The sequence below is a fragment of the Hipposideros armiger genome, unplaced genomic scaffold (assembly GCF_001890085.2).
Source record: "Hipposideros armiger isolate ML-2016 unplaced genomic scaffold, ASM189008v1 scaffold_253, whole genome shotgun sequence".
NCBI lineage: Eukaryota > Metazoa > Chordata > Mammalia > Chiroptera > Hipposideridae > Hipposideros > Hipposideros armiger.
Genome location: NW_017731603.1, coordinates 830,606 through 846,409, shown reverse-complemented (window position 1 = coordinate 846,409; position 15,804 = coordinate 830,606). Strand labels below are relative to the sequence as shown.

At 55.5% G+C, this 15,804-nt stretch overlaps 1 protein-coding gene across 2 annotated transcripts; it reads left to right on the top strand.

Moving 5' to 3' along the window:
- Positions 1-52: 52 nt before the first annotated feature.
- On the top strand, positions 53-13,744 carry TKFC (triokinase and FMN cyclase). Of its 2 annotated transcripts, XM_019655942.1 has the most exons (18): positions 53-134; positions 2,095-2,207; positions 5,294-5,483; positions 6,441-6,551; positions 6,637-6,818; positions 8,075-8,153; positions 8,489-8,578; positions 9,354-9,388; positions 9,676-9,760; positions 9,856-9,945; positions 10,506-10,622; positions 10,942-11,061; positions 11,213-11,350; positions 12,203-12,309; positions 12,413-12,516; positions 12,633-12,666; positions 12,770-12,859; positions 13,198-13,445. In XM_019655942.1, exons 2-18 carry the CDS (start codon positions 2,205-2,207, stop codon positions 13,357-13,359), a joined length of 1,737 nt encoding a protein of 578 aa, XP_019511487.1. In that variant the 5' UTR covers positions 53-134; positions 2,095-2,204; the 3' UTR covers positions 13,360-13,445. The 2 variants fall into 2 exon arrangements, with proteins under 2 accessions (XP_019511487.1, XP_019511489.1); XM_019655944.1 differs by lacking the exon at positions 53-134 and having other exon boundaries at positions 2,096-2,207; positions 13,198-13,744.
- The last annotated feature ends 2,060 nt before the right edge of the window (positions 13,745-15,804 follow it).

The window sequence follows — 15,804 nt, the reverse complement described above, 5'->3', positions numbered from 1 at the left end:
TCACGACTCCCGAAGCGGCCAACCAAAGGAGGCCCCGCCCCGGAGGCCCCGCCCAGTCTCTTACCGCCAGAGCCCGGAGGACCCGGATGAGGGCGCCTGTTGAGGATCCTTGTAAAACGGCTGCTGTAACGGAGGTGCCTGATGCGGGCGTGAGCGGGTGGGGAAGTTGCACTGATGCCTCCCCCCGCCCCAGGAGCTGACCCGCTGACCTCAATCCCTGTCCGCGCCCCTCGTCCTGCCCTTTGCCCGGTCCTCTCCCACTTCCATTGCTCCAGAGCCCTCGGGCCTTTGCATTCTTTTGGAACCGGAGGAACTGCAGAGGCGAAGAGAGGAGAGGGACGTGACAGTAATTTGTGCACGTCCCAGACTAGGAACGAAGGTTCCTGCTTTCCTCCCCTTAACCCTCCCAGTTCCTCCAAACCCAGCGGGTACCCTCACCTGACCCTGGAATGGCCCATCACCCCTCCTCACCTGCGGGGGAACATCAGGAAGCTCACTGTTCCCCTATGAACTGTGTTTTATTCATCAGACTTTGAAGCGCCCACCAGGCCACTTGTCCAGCATTAGTAGTGCCTCTATTGCTGTACAAATTCCAATCGCAAACAAAACCAGCATTTCCCTGGTGAGAAAACCTTAATGACCCAGGAAAGCAGTCTCTTAGCCCCACAGCTTCAAGGCCACGCCATGTCAGACAGGCTCTGCAAGGAGTAGGAGCACATGTGGAATGGCACAAAGGATGCAACCCCCGTTTTACAGATGAGGAAACTGAGGCTCAGGGGAGTTGGTTTACCTAAGATCCTGCAGTAAGTCAGAAGCAGAGCTAGGTGCAGAGCCAGCTGTGGATGCTTTCCATTGCAGACACATACAGTGAGCCCAAGATCCTAGATGACCCCAAGACACCTTTGAACCAGGATGAATTGAGGAGAGCTAAAACGTCCTTGTGGTTTACGTGTGTGGTTTCCCACACCAGGGACTCTGCCTTATTTTAGAGGCACTGAATTATCAGTAGAAAGAACACAGGCTTTATAAAAAGACTAGACATTGTGGACAGAAAAGGGGCCACATGTTATACCTGACAAGCTCAGGAGACTGAAAAATAACCACAGAGGATGGTGTGAACATAAAAATTCTTAACTAAGGTGGGCCATGGCAGGAAGTCACATCTTGAGCTTCCTCATTAAATTAATCTGTGCCTTTTCAGTGGGCCCGGTCTTTGTCTTTCTGTACCTAAAATAACATCTTTAATCCTTTTTTCCAGACCAGAGCTGAAAACTGCAAAATTCCTCATTATTATACTTATCTCCTGATTACCATTTCTATGTGCTATAAAAAGCTAACTGTTAGCTATCCTGCACCCACCTGTGTGGGAGGAGTACCTGTCTCTCCAATGGACTTTTATCCAATCCCAAAGATTTCTCTGCTTTGCTTTCTCCCACCCTCTTCATCTATCACCAGTGGATTTCATGTAACCTTCCTCCTTTGATTTTATGTATAAAAGAAACTGCAAACTGCCATTTTGCGGAGTATTTTCTCAGTCCGTTGAGATTTTGCTTCCCGGCAATTGTCGACAGTTTGGCGCAAATAAACTCATAAGTTTTCTCTTAGGCTGGATATTTTTTGTCAACAACATGGATTTAAGTCCTGGCTCTTACTAGTATGACCTTGGACAAGTCGCTAGAGCGCCCTGAGTCAGTTTCTTAGAAGTAAAATTTGGTCACTAACTCAGTTGCCTCCCTCCTGGCTTAGTACCAACACCAACAAGAGCAAGTGTATGAAGATGTTTGTAAACTCACTCATTGCATATGATGCCCGTGTAAGAGATGAAGTTACTCTGGGGGTCTCTTCACCCCTTGGTGATGAGGTGGTTGCTACTCAAAAGGCATAAAGGCAGCTCTGTCCCCAGCATGGATAGATCTGTCTTCTGGCAGGCAAGTGCAGGCGTAAACCTTGCTCAGCCCCACTCTCCTCTCCATCTGGAGTTTAGACTTGGATCAAAGTCTGGGGAAGCTGCCTAATTACTGGGGCCTGGAAGCGTGGTTGTACCAGTAAGCTTTGGGTGCCTTCTGTAGCCCATATTCTTTCCCTCTCCTGCAGGTGCTGCTGCCTTCACTGTGCTCAGACCCAGGTAGCACCCACAAGATTGCCCCCCCTCCAACAGCTCAGTGCAAAGGAGTGAACTCAGCTTGCTTCAGAGCCTCTGCACCATGGTGAGTCTCACGAGGGCCAGGGCAGGGGAAGGACACTGTTAGCTTGGAGCAGGGGGGAGGGGGGAAGGCAGCCCTGGGCACCCTGAGGTTCCTTACGCTGCGACCAAGAAATGCTGCTGCCTCCTGAGATTCAAAGAGGTTAAGAGAGAAGGTGCCTCTCGGGACCTGATCCCTGCCTCCCTCCATTTCCCAGCTGGTCCCAGCCAGGCCTGGGGCTGCAGCCTGTGAGTCTCTCCAGGGCCCTTCTGCCCCCAGCCTGGGTCATATCTTTAGATCAGAACATTAACAGTTACCTACTCTGTAGTAGACACTGTACCAGTCACAGGAGGAGCCATGAAGGACCTGGTGCCTGTTCCTGAGCCTGGGGCACATGTAGGCTGGTCCCAGGGGTGGGATCTACACTACGGGAGGCTCGGCATTGCTGAGTGTTGCTCCACTCCCACTCTAGAAACTGATGTGAACCAAAGCAGGCCTTGGACAGACCTAGGTTCACATTTCAGCCTGCCAGCTGTGTGACCTTTACAGAAGACTTGACCTCTCTGAGCCTCTTTCTCCTCATCTGCAGTGTGAGGCAGGTTAAGGCCTGCCTTTGAGTGGCTGTGAGGTGTTTATCAGACCAGACAGAGTCCTGGGGCCTTGCACAGCACCTAATCAACTTCCTTTCCTGTTCAGTCCTGTTAGGCCACTGGGAACGAGGCATGGCACTGTTCCCAAGCCCTCCTGTGGCTCTGGTATGGGAATGGTTGCACATCCCAGGCAGGACAGGCTATCAGGGATGGCGAGGGGCACCTTCTTGGGGGTGGTAGCCCTGGAGGCTGCTGGGCTTGGACTTGAGACCAACTCACAGCTTCATTGTATAGTCCAGTCCCTGGCAGGCCCTGAGAGCTATTAGCCTGGTTCCTTCCTAGGGCAAGACCTCTGCCACTCAGCCTTCCTTCAGCCCCTGGGGAAAGCAGCATGATAAGGCCAAAATGGAACCAGCTTTGGAGCCAGGCAGACCTGGACACTTGCTGGATGTGTGACCTTGGGCAAAGTCATTTAACTGTGCCTCAGTTTCCTCACCAAGCTCATCTTTCCTCCATAGGGTTTGTGGGAAGATTAAATGAGACCTGCTATAAAGCACTCAGAACCCACGTGGCTCCCAGTCATTGCCCGGGAATGGAGCCACTCTTACTGTTCTCTGTCCCTACTGATCTGGGCTGCTGTCCTTGTCCTGAAGCAGGTGGCCCCTGCCAGACCTAGGAAAGGCCAAAGTTTCACAAAGCCACCAGCTGCCCACAGGCTTGAGGGAGGAGCCTCTGGGAAGTGCACCTTGGCGGGACCTGCCTCAGCTGCAGGCTGCCCCCCGCTGGCCACCAGGTGGCACTGCAAGCCCAGGCCTCTGGTTCCCTCTGGGGCCCCAGTCTCTTTCCCTTTGGGACAAAAGCAGGAGCTGCCCCTGGTCTGCAAACCTCCTTCAGCTAGCTGCAGCTTTTTAGAGCCTGTGTGGAAAAGGGAGTAGCTCCTTTTTATTCAATTTTTACTGTATAACAGGCATATACTGTATTAACGCCCATTTTGCAGAGGGACTTGAAGCTCAAAACAGTGAGGTGTCTTCGCTGAGTTCTCACAGCGGATGGAGGCAGATGAGGGGTTTGAGTCCAGGTGCCCGTGCCTGCAGAACCCAAACCCTTAACAGCTCTAGCCCCCATGCCACCCACTTCGGCCTGCCCATGACCCTCCCAGCTGAAGTTCTGAGTGGCCAAGCTCCTCCGTCTGCTTCTGAGGCCCTGCCCACCTCTCCCTGGTGGTCACTGGTAGCTCAGGTCATTCCAACTTGCCTGCTGGCCTGGCCACCGTACTATTTCACACCTCCAGATCTTGGCATCTATTCTCCCTCTGCCTGGAACATCCTCCCTTTTCCTTCTCGGTGTGCCCCTCACTCCCGTCTACCTACCTAAATCCTGACCCCTCAGAAGACTTCCGGGTCTGCTAAGGAGGCTGAGGTCCCTCCTCTCTGCCCCTGTGGTGCGTGTACCTTCCTCTTATGTAGCACTTCCCGCAGTATGTGGAAACGATCGCTTTGTGTTTCCCTCGAGGGCAGGACCAGTGTTCTGTTCGCATTACACACAGTGCCTGGCACTGGGCCTGGCACACCAAAAGGCTCAGGAGGTGTTGTTTGCCCTCATCAAAGGCCCTATTGGGACAGCAAATGGGTGAGGGGCCTGTCTGGCCTCTTCTCCTGGCATAGGAGCCTGGGGCTTCTCCTCCTTTGACAGAAAAAGGCTGTTGGGCCACAATTTTATCACTTTTTTTTTTTAATTGGGGAATTGGGGAAGGGAAACAGACAAGTTGTTGTCCTTCAGTCTTAGTTGCGGAGGGCGCAGCTAGCTCAGCTCCAAGTCCAGTCACCATCTGACCGCCCGTCTCAAGGTGCCGTGTTCAATCTTAGTTGCAAGTGGGCATAGCCCACCATCCCATGTGGGAGTCGAACCAGAAACCTTGTTGCTAAGAGAGCATGCTCTAGCCACTGAGCCATCCGGCTGCCCGTCGGCAGCTCAGGGCAGCTCAGCTCAAGGTGCGGTGTTCAATCTTAGTTGCCGGTGGGCATAGCCCACCATCCCATGTGGGAGTCGAACCAGCATCCCTGTTGTTAGGAGCATGTGCTCTCACCAGCTGAACAATTCTGCCACCTGTTGGCAGCTCCGCAGCAGCTCAGGTCGGGCGCAGCTCACTGGCCCATGTGGGAATTGAACCGGCGACCCTGTTGCTCAGAGCTCGTGCTCTTAACAAAGTGAGCCACTTGGCTCGCCCTTATTACATTTTTTTATACTCAGGACTCCAGTTCCCCCATTTTCTTTGTATTGAAACCATTCTTCAGGATAATTTAAGCCATATTCCAAAATACTTAATAAATTAGGCAAAGGATAAAAAGTGACAAATTAAGAACTCGCAGAAACATCCACCTGATAAAATGACACCCAATTCTGTGTATCCCTGGAGTTCCTAAGTGGGCGTGAAGGAGGGATCTTGGCCATGGCAGTGTGGCTGGGTGGGGTGAGGGGCCAGACAGCACCCAGAGCCGCCTCCTCGCTTCTCTCCCACAGACCTCCAAGAAGCTCGTCAACTCGGTGACAGGCTGTGCCGATGATGCCCTTGCTGGCCTGGTGGCCTGCAACGCCAACCTGCAGCTCCTGCAGGGCCACCGCGTGGCCCTCCGTTCCGACCTGGACAGCCTCAAGGGCCGAGTGGCACTGCTGTCGGGTGGGGGATCTGGCCATGAGCCTGCCCACGCCGGTGAGGACCCTGGGCCAGAGGTCGGGGGCAGGTGCTGGGCAGAGTGGATAGGGGCCCCGGGGAGATGTCAGTGCTGCTAGGAGGGTCAGGACAGAGCCAAGCCCAGAGTCAGGAACCGGGTCCTGGTTCCCTCTCCTGCTCCCTCAGACTGTGATTTGGGGCCAGTCGTGGTCTCCCTCTGAGCCTCAGTCTCCATGTCTTATAAAAGGAGGAGGTTGGGCCAGATGATCTCTCGGCCCTTCCAGCTCTGAGAGTCAGTGATTCTGTGAATCTTCCTGGCCTTCCCAGCCCAGCTGACCCATCCCCTCCTCCATGAAGCCTTCCTGACTCTTCCAGCCCAGAACAAGATCCCTTTTCTGAATTCCCACCCTGCATTTTACATCCAACATGGACAGTCCTGCATTGTTTCCTGTTCAGTGCCAGGCATGTGAGCTCTCTTTGAGAGCTCCTGGGGGCAGGGACCAGGCTTTGTGTCCTCTGTACCTTTCCTGTCTCCCTTTGGCAAGTCCATCCATCCATTCAGCAAACATTGAGCACTCACTGTGTACCTAAACTGTTCTGGGCACTAAGGATGCAACAGTGAACCAGACAGATAAGGTGCCTGCCCCCGTGGAGCTTCTGTTCTCCTCTGGGGAGACAGTAACTGGGTAAACACCTAAGTGAGAAAGATCATTCCAGAGTGTGTAAGTGAGGCTGTGAAGACAAGAGAGCAGGGAAAGGAACAGTTAGTCATGGGGCTGGGGTGAGTGAGAACTTCAGTTGAGGGGTCAAGGAAGACCTCTCCAAGGAGATAACTCCTGAGTGAAGACCTTTGGAGAGCAACCCAGGTGCTCTTCTACCATCAAGCGCACAGTAGGGCCCACCAAACCATGCAGCCCAGGAGTATGGGAAGTAGGCCCAGGGACAGCAGGCACAGGTCCCCACCTGGCATCCTCTCCCCACCCCTCCCGTCTCCAGGTTTCGTAGGGAAGGGGATGCTGACGGGGGTCATCGCAGGAGCTGTGTTCACCTCGCCGGCAGTGGGCAGCATCCTGGCGGCCATCAGGGCAGTGGCCCAGGCAGGCACAGGTAAGCCTGGCATGCAGGAGGGGCTGCTGCCGGGAGGGCAAGCTGGGGAATGGTGAGGGCAAGCACTGCTGGCTGCTCCTTACAGTGGGGACCCTCCTCATCGTCAAGAACTACACTGGGGATCGGCTCAACTTCGGCCTGGCCCGCGAGCAGGCCCGGGCTGAGGGCATCCCTGTGGAGATGGTGGTCATTGGGGATGACAGCGCCTTCACCGTCCTGAAGAAGGCAGGCAGGCGAGGGCTCTGTGGCACAGTGCTCATACACAAGGTGAGGTGCCCCGCCAGGGACATGGCCTGGCCAGCCCCTCCCAGCCCGCTGCCTCCTGGCGGCACCTGGTACCTGGACATTTCCAGCTTCTCCACCCCATAGGCAGCCACTCCTTCCCCAGCACCCCTTAGGTAGCTGGGCTCCGCTGCCTAAGCCCAGCATGGAGGCATTCTCCCAGGCCCTTCCCTTTCCAGTCCCCACACCCAGCCGCTTCCTCAGTGGGCTGCCCTGCCTGCTTCCGACTTACCTGTCCGATCTGTTTCCACACGACCCCAGAGGTGCCTTTTGAACATGTGTGCCTGACCAGGCTGCTCACCTGCTGCAAGCCCTTGAGTGTTCCTAGAGTCAGCCCACGTTCCTTGGTCAGGCGCCCACCACACCCTCCCCAGCTCCCTGACGTTGCAGTGTCATCTTCCATCATCCCTACCATCCTCTTATGCTCCATTAACACCAATTCCCTGTACCACCAGCTGCAGTCCCCCTCTGGGGCTTTCCTGATGCCGTATCTACAGCCTTGAAAGTCCTTTCCCCATGCAACCCACTTTGGCCTGGCTAACTCCTACTGTTTCCGTCTAGTTCCAGCCCTGATGTCTCCCCATCTGGGAGGTTTCCCCTCCCACTGCACCGAGTTGGTTAGGAGCCCCTCCTCAGTGCTCCCGTCACATCATCCTGTCATGAACTCTACCATGGCATTTACCACCTTGCATTAAATGTTCCATTTGTGTGTGTCTCCTTCCCCAGTCCCTCTTAGACTGAGTTCCTTCAGGAAAGGACTGTGACTTAGTCACTTTTTTTTTTTAATTTCAGCACATACTAGATGCTTGGCTGGGTGGATTGGTGGGTGGGTAGGTGGGTGGGTAGATGGATGGATATATGTATCAGTAAGTAGATGGGTGAGTGGGTGAGTGAGTGGGTGAGCCACAGAGTATGCCCTGGAGAAAGAACTCTAGACTAAGAATCAGGAAACACCGCCAACTGGCTGTGTGACACTGGATAAGACATCTCCCCTCTTTGGGCCCATTTCTCCATTTGTAAAGTCCCTTCTGGCTCCAACAGACTGGGATTCTTGAACATTCCTGATAGGTGCATTGTGAATGTGGGGGTACAACCTTCTGCCGCAAACACGATGGGCCAGGTTGACGTGGCAGTACCCAGTCCCTGTGCCCAACTAGAAACTCAGCCCCAGCCTGTCCCCTGCCCCCAAGTGCTACAGTGACTCCTTCCCCCTTGGGGGGCTTATCTCTGTGTGTGTACAGGTGGCAGGTGCCCTGGCTGAGGCAGGTGTGGGGCTGGAGGAGATCACAGAGCGGGTGAGCGTGGTTGCCAAGGCCATGGGTGAGTGCCAGCCCAGGGATTGGGAAGGGCGGGGAGGAGGTTGAAGCTTACCTTGGGACTAGGAGCAGGCTCCCAGCAGCTGCACAGGAGGGCTTCCAGGTTAGTCCCCAGGGGCTCAGGGAATGTCTCCCTGGGGAGCTTCTGGGGCCTAGTAGCCTTGTGTCCTAGTGCTGGGTTTCTCTTTCATCTGAGATGAAGAGCCTGGCAACCTGTCTCAGTGAAGAGGCTGCCTGTGGGCAGGGCTGCCAGATGCTGCCACCCTGCCCAATGCCCCTGGTGCCCTGACTGATGCCAAGAGCAGCGCAGTCATCCCCTTTATACTTCGCTTTTCATAGGAACCCTGGGGGTGAGCTTGTCCTCCTGCAGCGTCCCTGGTTCCAGACCCACCTTTGAACTTGCAGCTGATGAGGTGGAGCTCGGCCTGGGTAAGCTTGTCCCAGCCATGCCTGCTCACTGGGTTCTGCCCATGTCGTGTGCCCTGGGAGCCATCTACCTGGTCCTCTCAGCTTACCTGGAGCTGTCACCTTAGATGGTCTCGGTATTTTTTTTTTTTTTGGTTTTGTTTTTAGCTGAGCCATCCTGCCACCTTTTGGCAGCTCAGCAGCAGCTCAGCTCGGGCCGGGCATTGAACCGCTGTTGCTCAGAGCTCAAACTCTTGAGCGAGCTCTTAACCAACTGAGCCACTCGGCCGGCCCCTGGTCTTGGTATTTTTAAATGGCTACTTCTGGCCCAAGCTGCCTGATTTCTCCTTGCTTTGCCATCCACACCCCAGGCCCCAGCCACATGGGGCTCCATACACTGCCCACCTCCCTGCCTTTTGCTCCCACCATTCCCAGGTCCTCTGCCAAAATGCAGCCCTTCTTTCAAGGGCCATTCCGAGGCCACCCTAGCTGCAAAGCTTGCCCTCTTCGTCCCCTGTGCTTCCGAAATGATGGGCGGAGGCATCCTGTGGCCTCACTGTGACTGCCTCTAGTTAAACCTACTTAACTAGTTAAAAGTTAAGTTCTTGGCTATCTCTACCACCACGCCATAGCTCCTGGAGAGCAGAGACTGTATTTTTTAGTCTGCCCATTTGCACCCCCCACTCCCCATGTACACAGCACCTAGCTTAGCTCTGAGCACTTAGTAAATCCTTAATTTAAAAAACGATGAGCGAATCTCCAGGCCTGAGTGAGTCAGCAGTGCTGCGTCTATCCACAGGGATCCACGGGGAAGCTGGTGTGCGCCGGATAAAGGTAGGTGGACTCCCTGGCCCATGGTGGATGGATGGCTGGCGGGCTGGCGGGCTGGCTGGCTGGCTGGATGGATGGATGGCTGGCTGGATGGATGGATGGCTGGCGGGCTGGCTGGCTGGATGGATGGATGGATGGATGGATGGATGGATGGATGGCTGGCTGGCTGGATGGATGAGTGAATGGATGAGTGAATGGATGGGTGGGTAGGTGAATAGGTGGATGGATATGGAAGAGTGGGTGCGTGGCCAAGGCCTGGGATACAGCTCACTTCTGGCTCCCTCTGGCAGATGGCAACCGCCAGCGAGATTGTGACACTCATGCTTGACCACATGACCAACCCCTCCAACGTGTCCCATGTGCCTGTGCAGGCTGGTAAGGGGCTGTCATGCCTTCTGTCTCCCAGCCCTTCCTCCCCCCTGGGTAGGGGAGCCCAGAGAGTCTCACCGGGGTGTCATGTCTGCCCACAGGCTCCTCGGTGGTGCTGATGGTCAACAACCTGGGTGGCCTGTCCTTCCTGGAACTGGGCATCATCGCCGACGCTGCTGTCCGCTCTCTGGGTGAGCCCCGCCCTGGAAGGGGATCTCCCAACCCCCCGAGCTGCTTCCCTCCAGCCCTTTGAAACTGGACATAAGGAAAGCAGCTGACGTAGGGTCTTGTGATGGCCTAGAGCATGGGCTGTGCAGTCAGACAGCCCGAGTTAGAGGGTCACTCTGCCAGCTAATTGCTGTGAGCCTTGAACCTGTTCTTTGTCTGTAGACGGGGGTAAAAATAACAGTACCTGCCTCATAAGGTGGTTGTGAGGATTAAATGAGATTAAACATATGTAATGCACTCATCGTGGTGTCTGGCACCTGTAAGAGTTCGGTAAATGAGACTGATAATTACCCATCTGCCCCTACAGGAAGCACATCTCTGGGGAACATGATAATTTAGAGCATTATGGAGGAATGACCTGAGCAGATGTGGCCATTTCCATACTGACCTCAGGGCCCCAGCCTCCACAGTCCTTGTTTTCCTCTTATGCTGTTGCTTTCTCTGCTGCTCCGGGGGGGTGGGTGGGGGTGGAGTATCGCCCTTCCCACCTTCCATCGCGGTTGTCCATGCTTTGGTGTTGCAGAGGGCCGCGGGGTGAAGATTGCCCGTGCCCTCGTGGGCACCTTCATGTCAGCCCTGGAGATGCCTGGCCTTTCTCTCACCCTTCTGCTGGTGGATCAGCCCCTTCTGAAACTAATAGGTGAGACCTGGAACCTGGAGTCCTTCAAGCCTTGTAGCTAAAGGACCCAGGGGGACTGGGAGAGACCTCATCAGGGCTGACCATGACATTCAGGCCCCCGTGGAGAGGCCCCTTCTGACTTTACCAGCTCTCACATGACTGTGGGGGAGTTGGTATGAGGACCCTCCCTAGGGACACCCCCACCTTCCCTTGTATACAGTAGGTACTCAGCACTTGCTTTTTGAGATGCAGGTGGCTAGCCACCATGTGGGGAATCCAGGCCCCACTTAATCCCTGACTGGCCAGCCCGTGTCTAAGAGAGTCCTCCTGCTGTCACTAGATGCTGAAACCACTGCATCGGCCTGGCCTAACGTGCCCAAGGTCTCCGTGACCGGGCGGAAGCGGAGCCGGGCAGCCCCCGCCGAGCCCCTGGAAGCCCCTGATTCCACTGCTGCGGGAGGTATCAAGCCCTGCTGTTGGGGGAGGTGGCCCAGGGCACTGGCCCGAGCCCTGAAGGGTGCAGGGTGTGCAGGGGCCCATACCTCCCACACCTTGAAGTTCGGTGTGAGAAGGGCCAGGCAGGCCTCTTCCCTGCTGTCTTCTCTCTTCAGGCGTAGCCTCGAAGCGGATGGTGCTTGTGCTGGAACAGGTGTGTACCAGCCTCTTGGGCCTGGAGGAACATCTGAACGCCCTGGACCGTGCCGCCGGTGATGGGGACTGTGGTACCACCCACAGCCGCGCTGCCAGAGGTTGGTGCCAGGGCCCCTCTGGGGTTAGGAAAGGGGCAGGTGGCTCTTTGGTTCTGAGAGTTTGGCATTTCATGAACCAGGACAATTTGAAAAATATTTGGAGGGCTGACATGGGTTGCCAACTTTTATTTTGCCAAGCACGGATATTCACAAAGCCTAGCATCCCTTCCACCTGTTTTCATAGAGAAAAGGCCCTTCTAACACTACAAGTGTGGGAAGGTAATTATCCACAGAACCAAATGTAATATTTTGCAGTGAATAATAACTTCAGATTCAAGGGGAATTCATTCTATTGTCCTGATTTTTCTTGGCTTACCTGGGCTAGTAAACAGTTCTTAATTGTCCAGCATCATTCGGTCAAGAAAAATGTATCTAGTGCCTACCACAGGCCAGGCACTGCCCCCGACTCTATGGATACAGTAGTGAGCAAAGCAGAGGAGAATCACTGCCCTCGTGGCTTGTGTTCTTTCTGGTGGGAAGACAAACCACCACCATCAGTAGAAGATAGAGGATGGTAGTGCAAAGGGCTGAGGAGAAAAATGAAGAAATGAAGTAGGGAAGTGAGCTGTGGAATGTCAGGTGAGGGTGTCCAGGCAGGCCTCACCTGCTGGGTGACTGCCGAGGTCCTTGTCAGTCACCGTTTCCCACCCCTCCAGACTGCACACTAGATATAGAAAGGGAGTCTTAGAATCTTTTCATGTGGGTTCCCTCAGCCTCTTCCAGGCCTCGTTCCTGCTACCTGGCAGTGGGACCTTGGTACTTGTTGGGGTTCGGTACTTGTTGGGTACTTGTTGGGGTTCAGGCGGATGGGAGGGAGGGTCTCTGAATTCCTTGCCACCTCTCTGCCTGCAGCGATCCAGGAGTGGCTGAAGGAGGGCCCACCCCCTGCCAGCCCTGCCCAGCTACTCTCCAAATTGTCCCTCCTGCTACTGGAGAAGATGGGAGGCTCATCTGGGGCGGTGAGTGTCAGCAGCTCCCCGGGGCGGGTGCACGACACGAGGGGTCCCGGGCTGGCTGAGGCCCGTGCCCGCGCCCAGTGCTCAGCATTCTGGTCCTCCCCAGCTGTACGGCCTGTTCCTGACTGCAGCGGCCCAGCCGCTCAAGGCGAAGACTGACCTTCCAGCCTGGTCTGCTGCCATGGATGCCGGCCTGGAGGCCATGCAGAAGTGAGCCAGAGCCCTGTGCCTTAGACCAGAGCTGGGCTCGGGGAGGTGGTTGATGTCCCCTGCTCCACCCCCACAGGGATTCCCTAGTGAGCCTCATTTGTTCTCTTTCCCACCAGGTATGGAAAGGCGGCCCCAGGGGACAGGACTATGGTGTGTACCCAGCCCAGCCCTTCCCTCTTTCCTTACAGAAGCCCTGAAGGCCACCCCCAGTGGCAGGGCTTGTCCTCAGCCCCCTCTCCCTCACCTTGTGCAGCTGGATTCTCTGTGGGCAGCAGGACAAGAGCTCCGAGCCTGGAAGAGCCCGGGGGCTGATCTATTCCAAATCCTGACCAAAGCAGTCCAGGTGAGTAAGGCTGGGCCCCGCCAACCAGCGAGACAGACTTGGAGCAAGTTAATGACCTTCCTATGCCTCAGTTTCCTCCTTAAAAATGGAGATGACTACCTGTCTCAGAGGGTGTTGTGAGGCTGACGAGATATGTAGAGCCCCAGCATGGTGCCTGGGACACAAGAGTCCTCAGTAAATGGCGGCCCCTTGCCCTGCTAAGAGGCAGGGGGGAGGTGACCTCTCTATGTGGTGGCAGCACAGAGGGTGCTGGCGGAACTGGGACAGGAGGGTGCAGGCTCCATGGCAGGAAGGAGGCCTGGTGGCTCATCCTTCAACCTCGTCCCCCACCCCCTCAGAGCGCAGAAGACGCAGCCCAGGCCACCAAGAACATGGAAGCTGGAGCAGGAAGAGCCAGTTATATCAGTTCTGCGCGGCTGGATCAGCCAGACCCCGGGGCAGTGGCCGCCGCGGCCATTCTCCGTGCCATCCTGGAGGTCTTGCAGAGCCAGGGTGTGTGAATGCCTCCCTGGGCTTCAGTGCCTCTCACTGCTACACAGAGGTGGCCATTGTCACTTCTGCCCTCCACTGTCACCCTCCCTCGCCCCTCACGCCTCAGGCCTATCCTCTGAGTTTGGCAGGGAGTCCCCTACCAGCCTGCAGGCCAAGTGGGTCCCGTGCCTCTTCAGCACTTTTTCCCTCCTCAGGGAGGGCGAGGTCCCGGGGTCACCCCCCTCTGCCCCCAGCCAACCCTGGGCTTCAGCAATGAGGCAGTACCGCCTGGGTGGCAGTATAGCCTTTCACTGTCCATGCTAATTTGGTTTTAAGACTCCGTGTGCAAGGCTTTCTGTACCTGAACCTGAGCCGGTGTGGAAAAGCAAGCTAATAAACCACGCTGAAGCAACAGAGCTGCTATTTCTTCTGAGGGACCTTTTTCCAAGCGTGTCAACAAGTGGCTCCACTGCTGCCCCGGGACAGAGACCTCGGCCCCTGGTTGTGATGACCATGCCCCATCTCCTACCACCTGAGCTGCAAAGGCCCGGTCTGCGCGGCTGGGCTGGCTCCCCTGGGATCCCCATTTTGTCTTCCTGTACACACACACCACACCTGACGGGTGTGCTTTTCTCAGCACTAAACTAACAGAACCCACTGATTCTTCAGGAATCAAATGGGCAAATGGGACACCAGGAGGAAAAGAAATCACCATGTTGTAAGGCTCAGTGGTAGAACAGAAACTGCACCCCAGCCAGCCCCCGGGTTGCTCTAGAGCAGCGGTTCTCAACCTTCCTAATGCCGCGACCCCTTAACACAGTTCCTCATGTTGTGGTGACCCCCAACCATAACATTTTCATTGCTACTCTATAACTGTAATGTTGCCACTGTTATGAGTCGTAATGTAAATATTTTTGTTTTCCAATGGTCTTAGGCAACCCCTGTGAAAGGGTCGTTCAGTCCCCCCAAGTGGTCGCGACCCACAGGTTGAGAACCGCTGCTCTAGAGCGATGACCGATGGCACTGCCAAGTGGGATGCAGCGGATGGGGCGGCGCCCATCTGGCCCGCACTCGGTGTGGGGGAGCTGTTGGAGGCGTGGGCGTGGGCGTGGACTCACACAGTCACACCTTTGAATCCTGGTTCTGCTTCAAAGCAGCTCCATAAACTCGGGCCTATTGTTTAGCCTCTTGGAATCAGTAAAATCAGAATGGTAGCTGCCTTTTAGGGATGTAGGAGATGGTGAAGCGCCCAGCACAGTCCAGGGGGTCCCTCACTGGGAGTTCTATTATCACTGGTGTCTGCATCCAGCTCCTTCCAGGTCATCCTTTCCACTGCCCGGCGGCATCTGCAGCTGGTCACACTGGGAGGGGAGCCCCCGTCACTCACTTTACCCCAACCTGGCTACAGGCTCCCTCAGTCCCTGGGCTTCTCTGTCCAGGGTCCCTGACCACAAGGCACAGTTATCTGTGTGCACGGACGCAGACACCCATCAGCTGGGAGGAGAGTCTGGCATCAGACATCTGGCCTGTGGATGCCAACTCTGCCATTTCCTGGCTGGGTAGCCTCGGGCAAGTCACTCATCCTCTTGCGTTCCAGATTGTAAAATGGGAAACATTTCCTTCCTCATGAGTTAACCAAGGGCTCAAAAGCCATTCACTGTTAAGGACATGCACACATTATCAGGAGTCACATGCGACTCCAGGAAGACAATCGTGGATTTTGGGTGCCTTCTAGTTTCCAGTTTCTCTCTCCCCGGGTCCGAGTTGGAACTGTCCTGAGGCTTTTACAAGTTGCCCAGAACTCATTTAACCACAATGACATTTCAGCAAAGAAGACTTTGATTCTTAAACACGTGTTTAATGAAAATCAGGCTTCATAAACAGGTGAAATGCCTACCCATATGGAAGCGGGGAGCTGGTCATGTGACCAAGGTGCCTGGCAGTCATCCCAGTGGCTTTGAAGGCTTCAGCCACTAGGGAGGTTCAGTCAAAGCTGGCATCTGGCCATGTGGGGTTGGGGTGGCCAGTCGGCCTCACTGCCACAGGCCAGGGAGTAAGTGCACGCTGAATCCCAAGCATCACGCTGCCTGTCATCTAAGCATAGCAGTGTGGCATCCGGGACCCGCAGGGTTCGTTTGGAGGGGGCAGGAAAAGCCACAGTGCCAACACGAAGGCGAGGAGCCAGACCCCTCCCTTCCCACTGGTTTCTCCCCCGAGAAGAGCTACAGCTCACACTCCAGCATGACGCACAAGACTGAGGGAAGGTGAGGCACTCTGATGCTCAGCCAGGAATGCCCTTGAAGGTGGCCGTGGCTCCTAGGCACTGCTGGGCACATGCACCCCAACTTTGGCATGTGTTGTGGTGGGCGGGAGTGTGAAAATTAGCGGGGCAAGGGCCGTGCCAAGACAGCAAGTTTGAATGAACCTGCCTGGAGACAGGAAGGGAAGCCCTGAGCTGGCGAGCTAAAGGAATT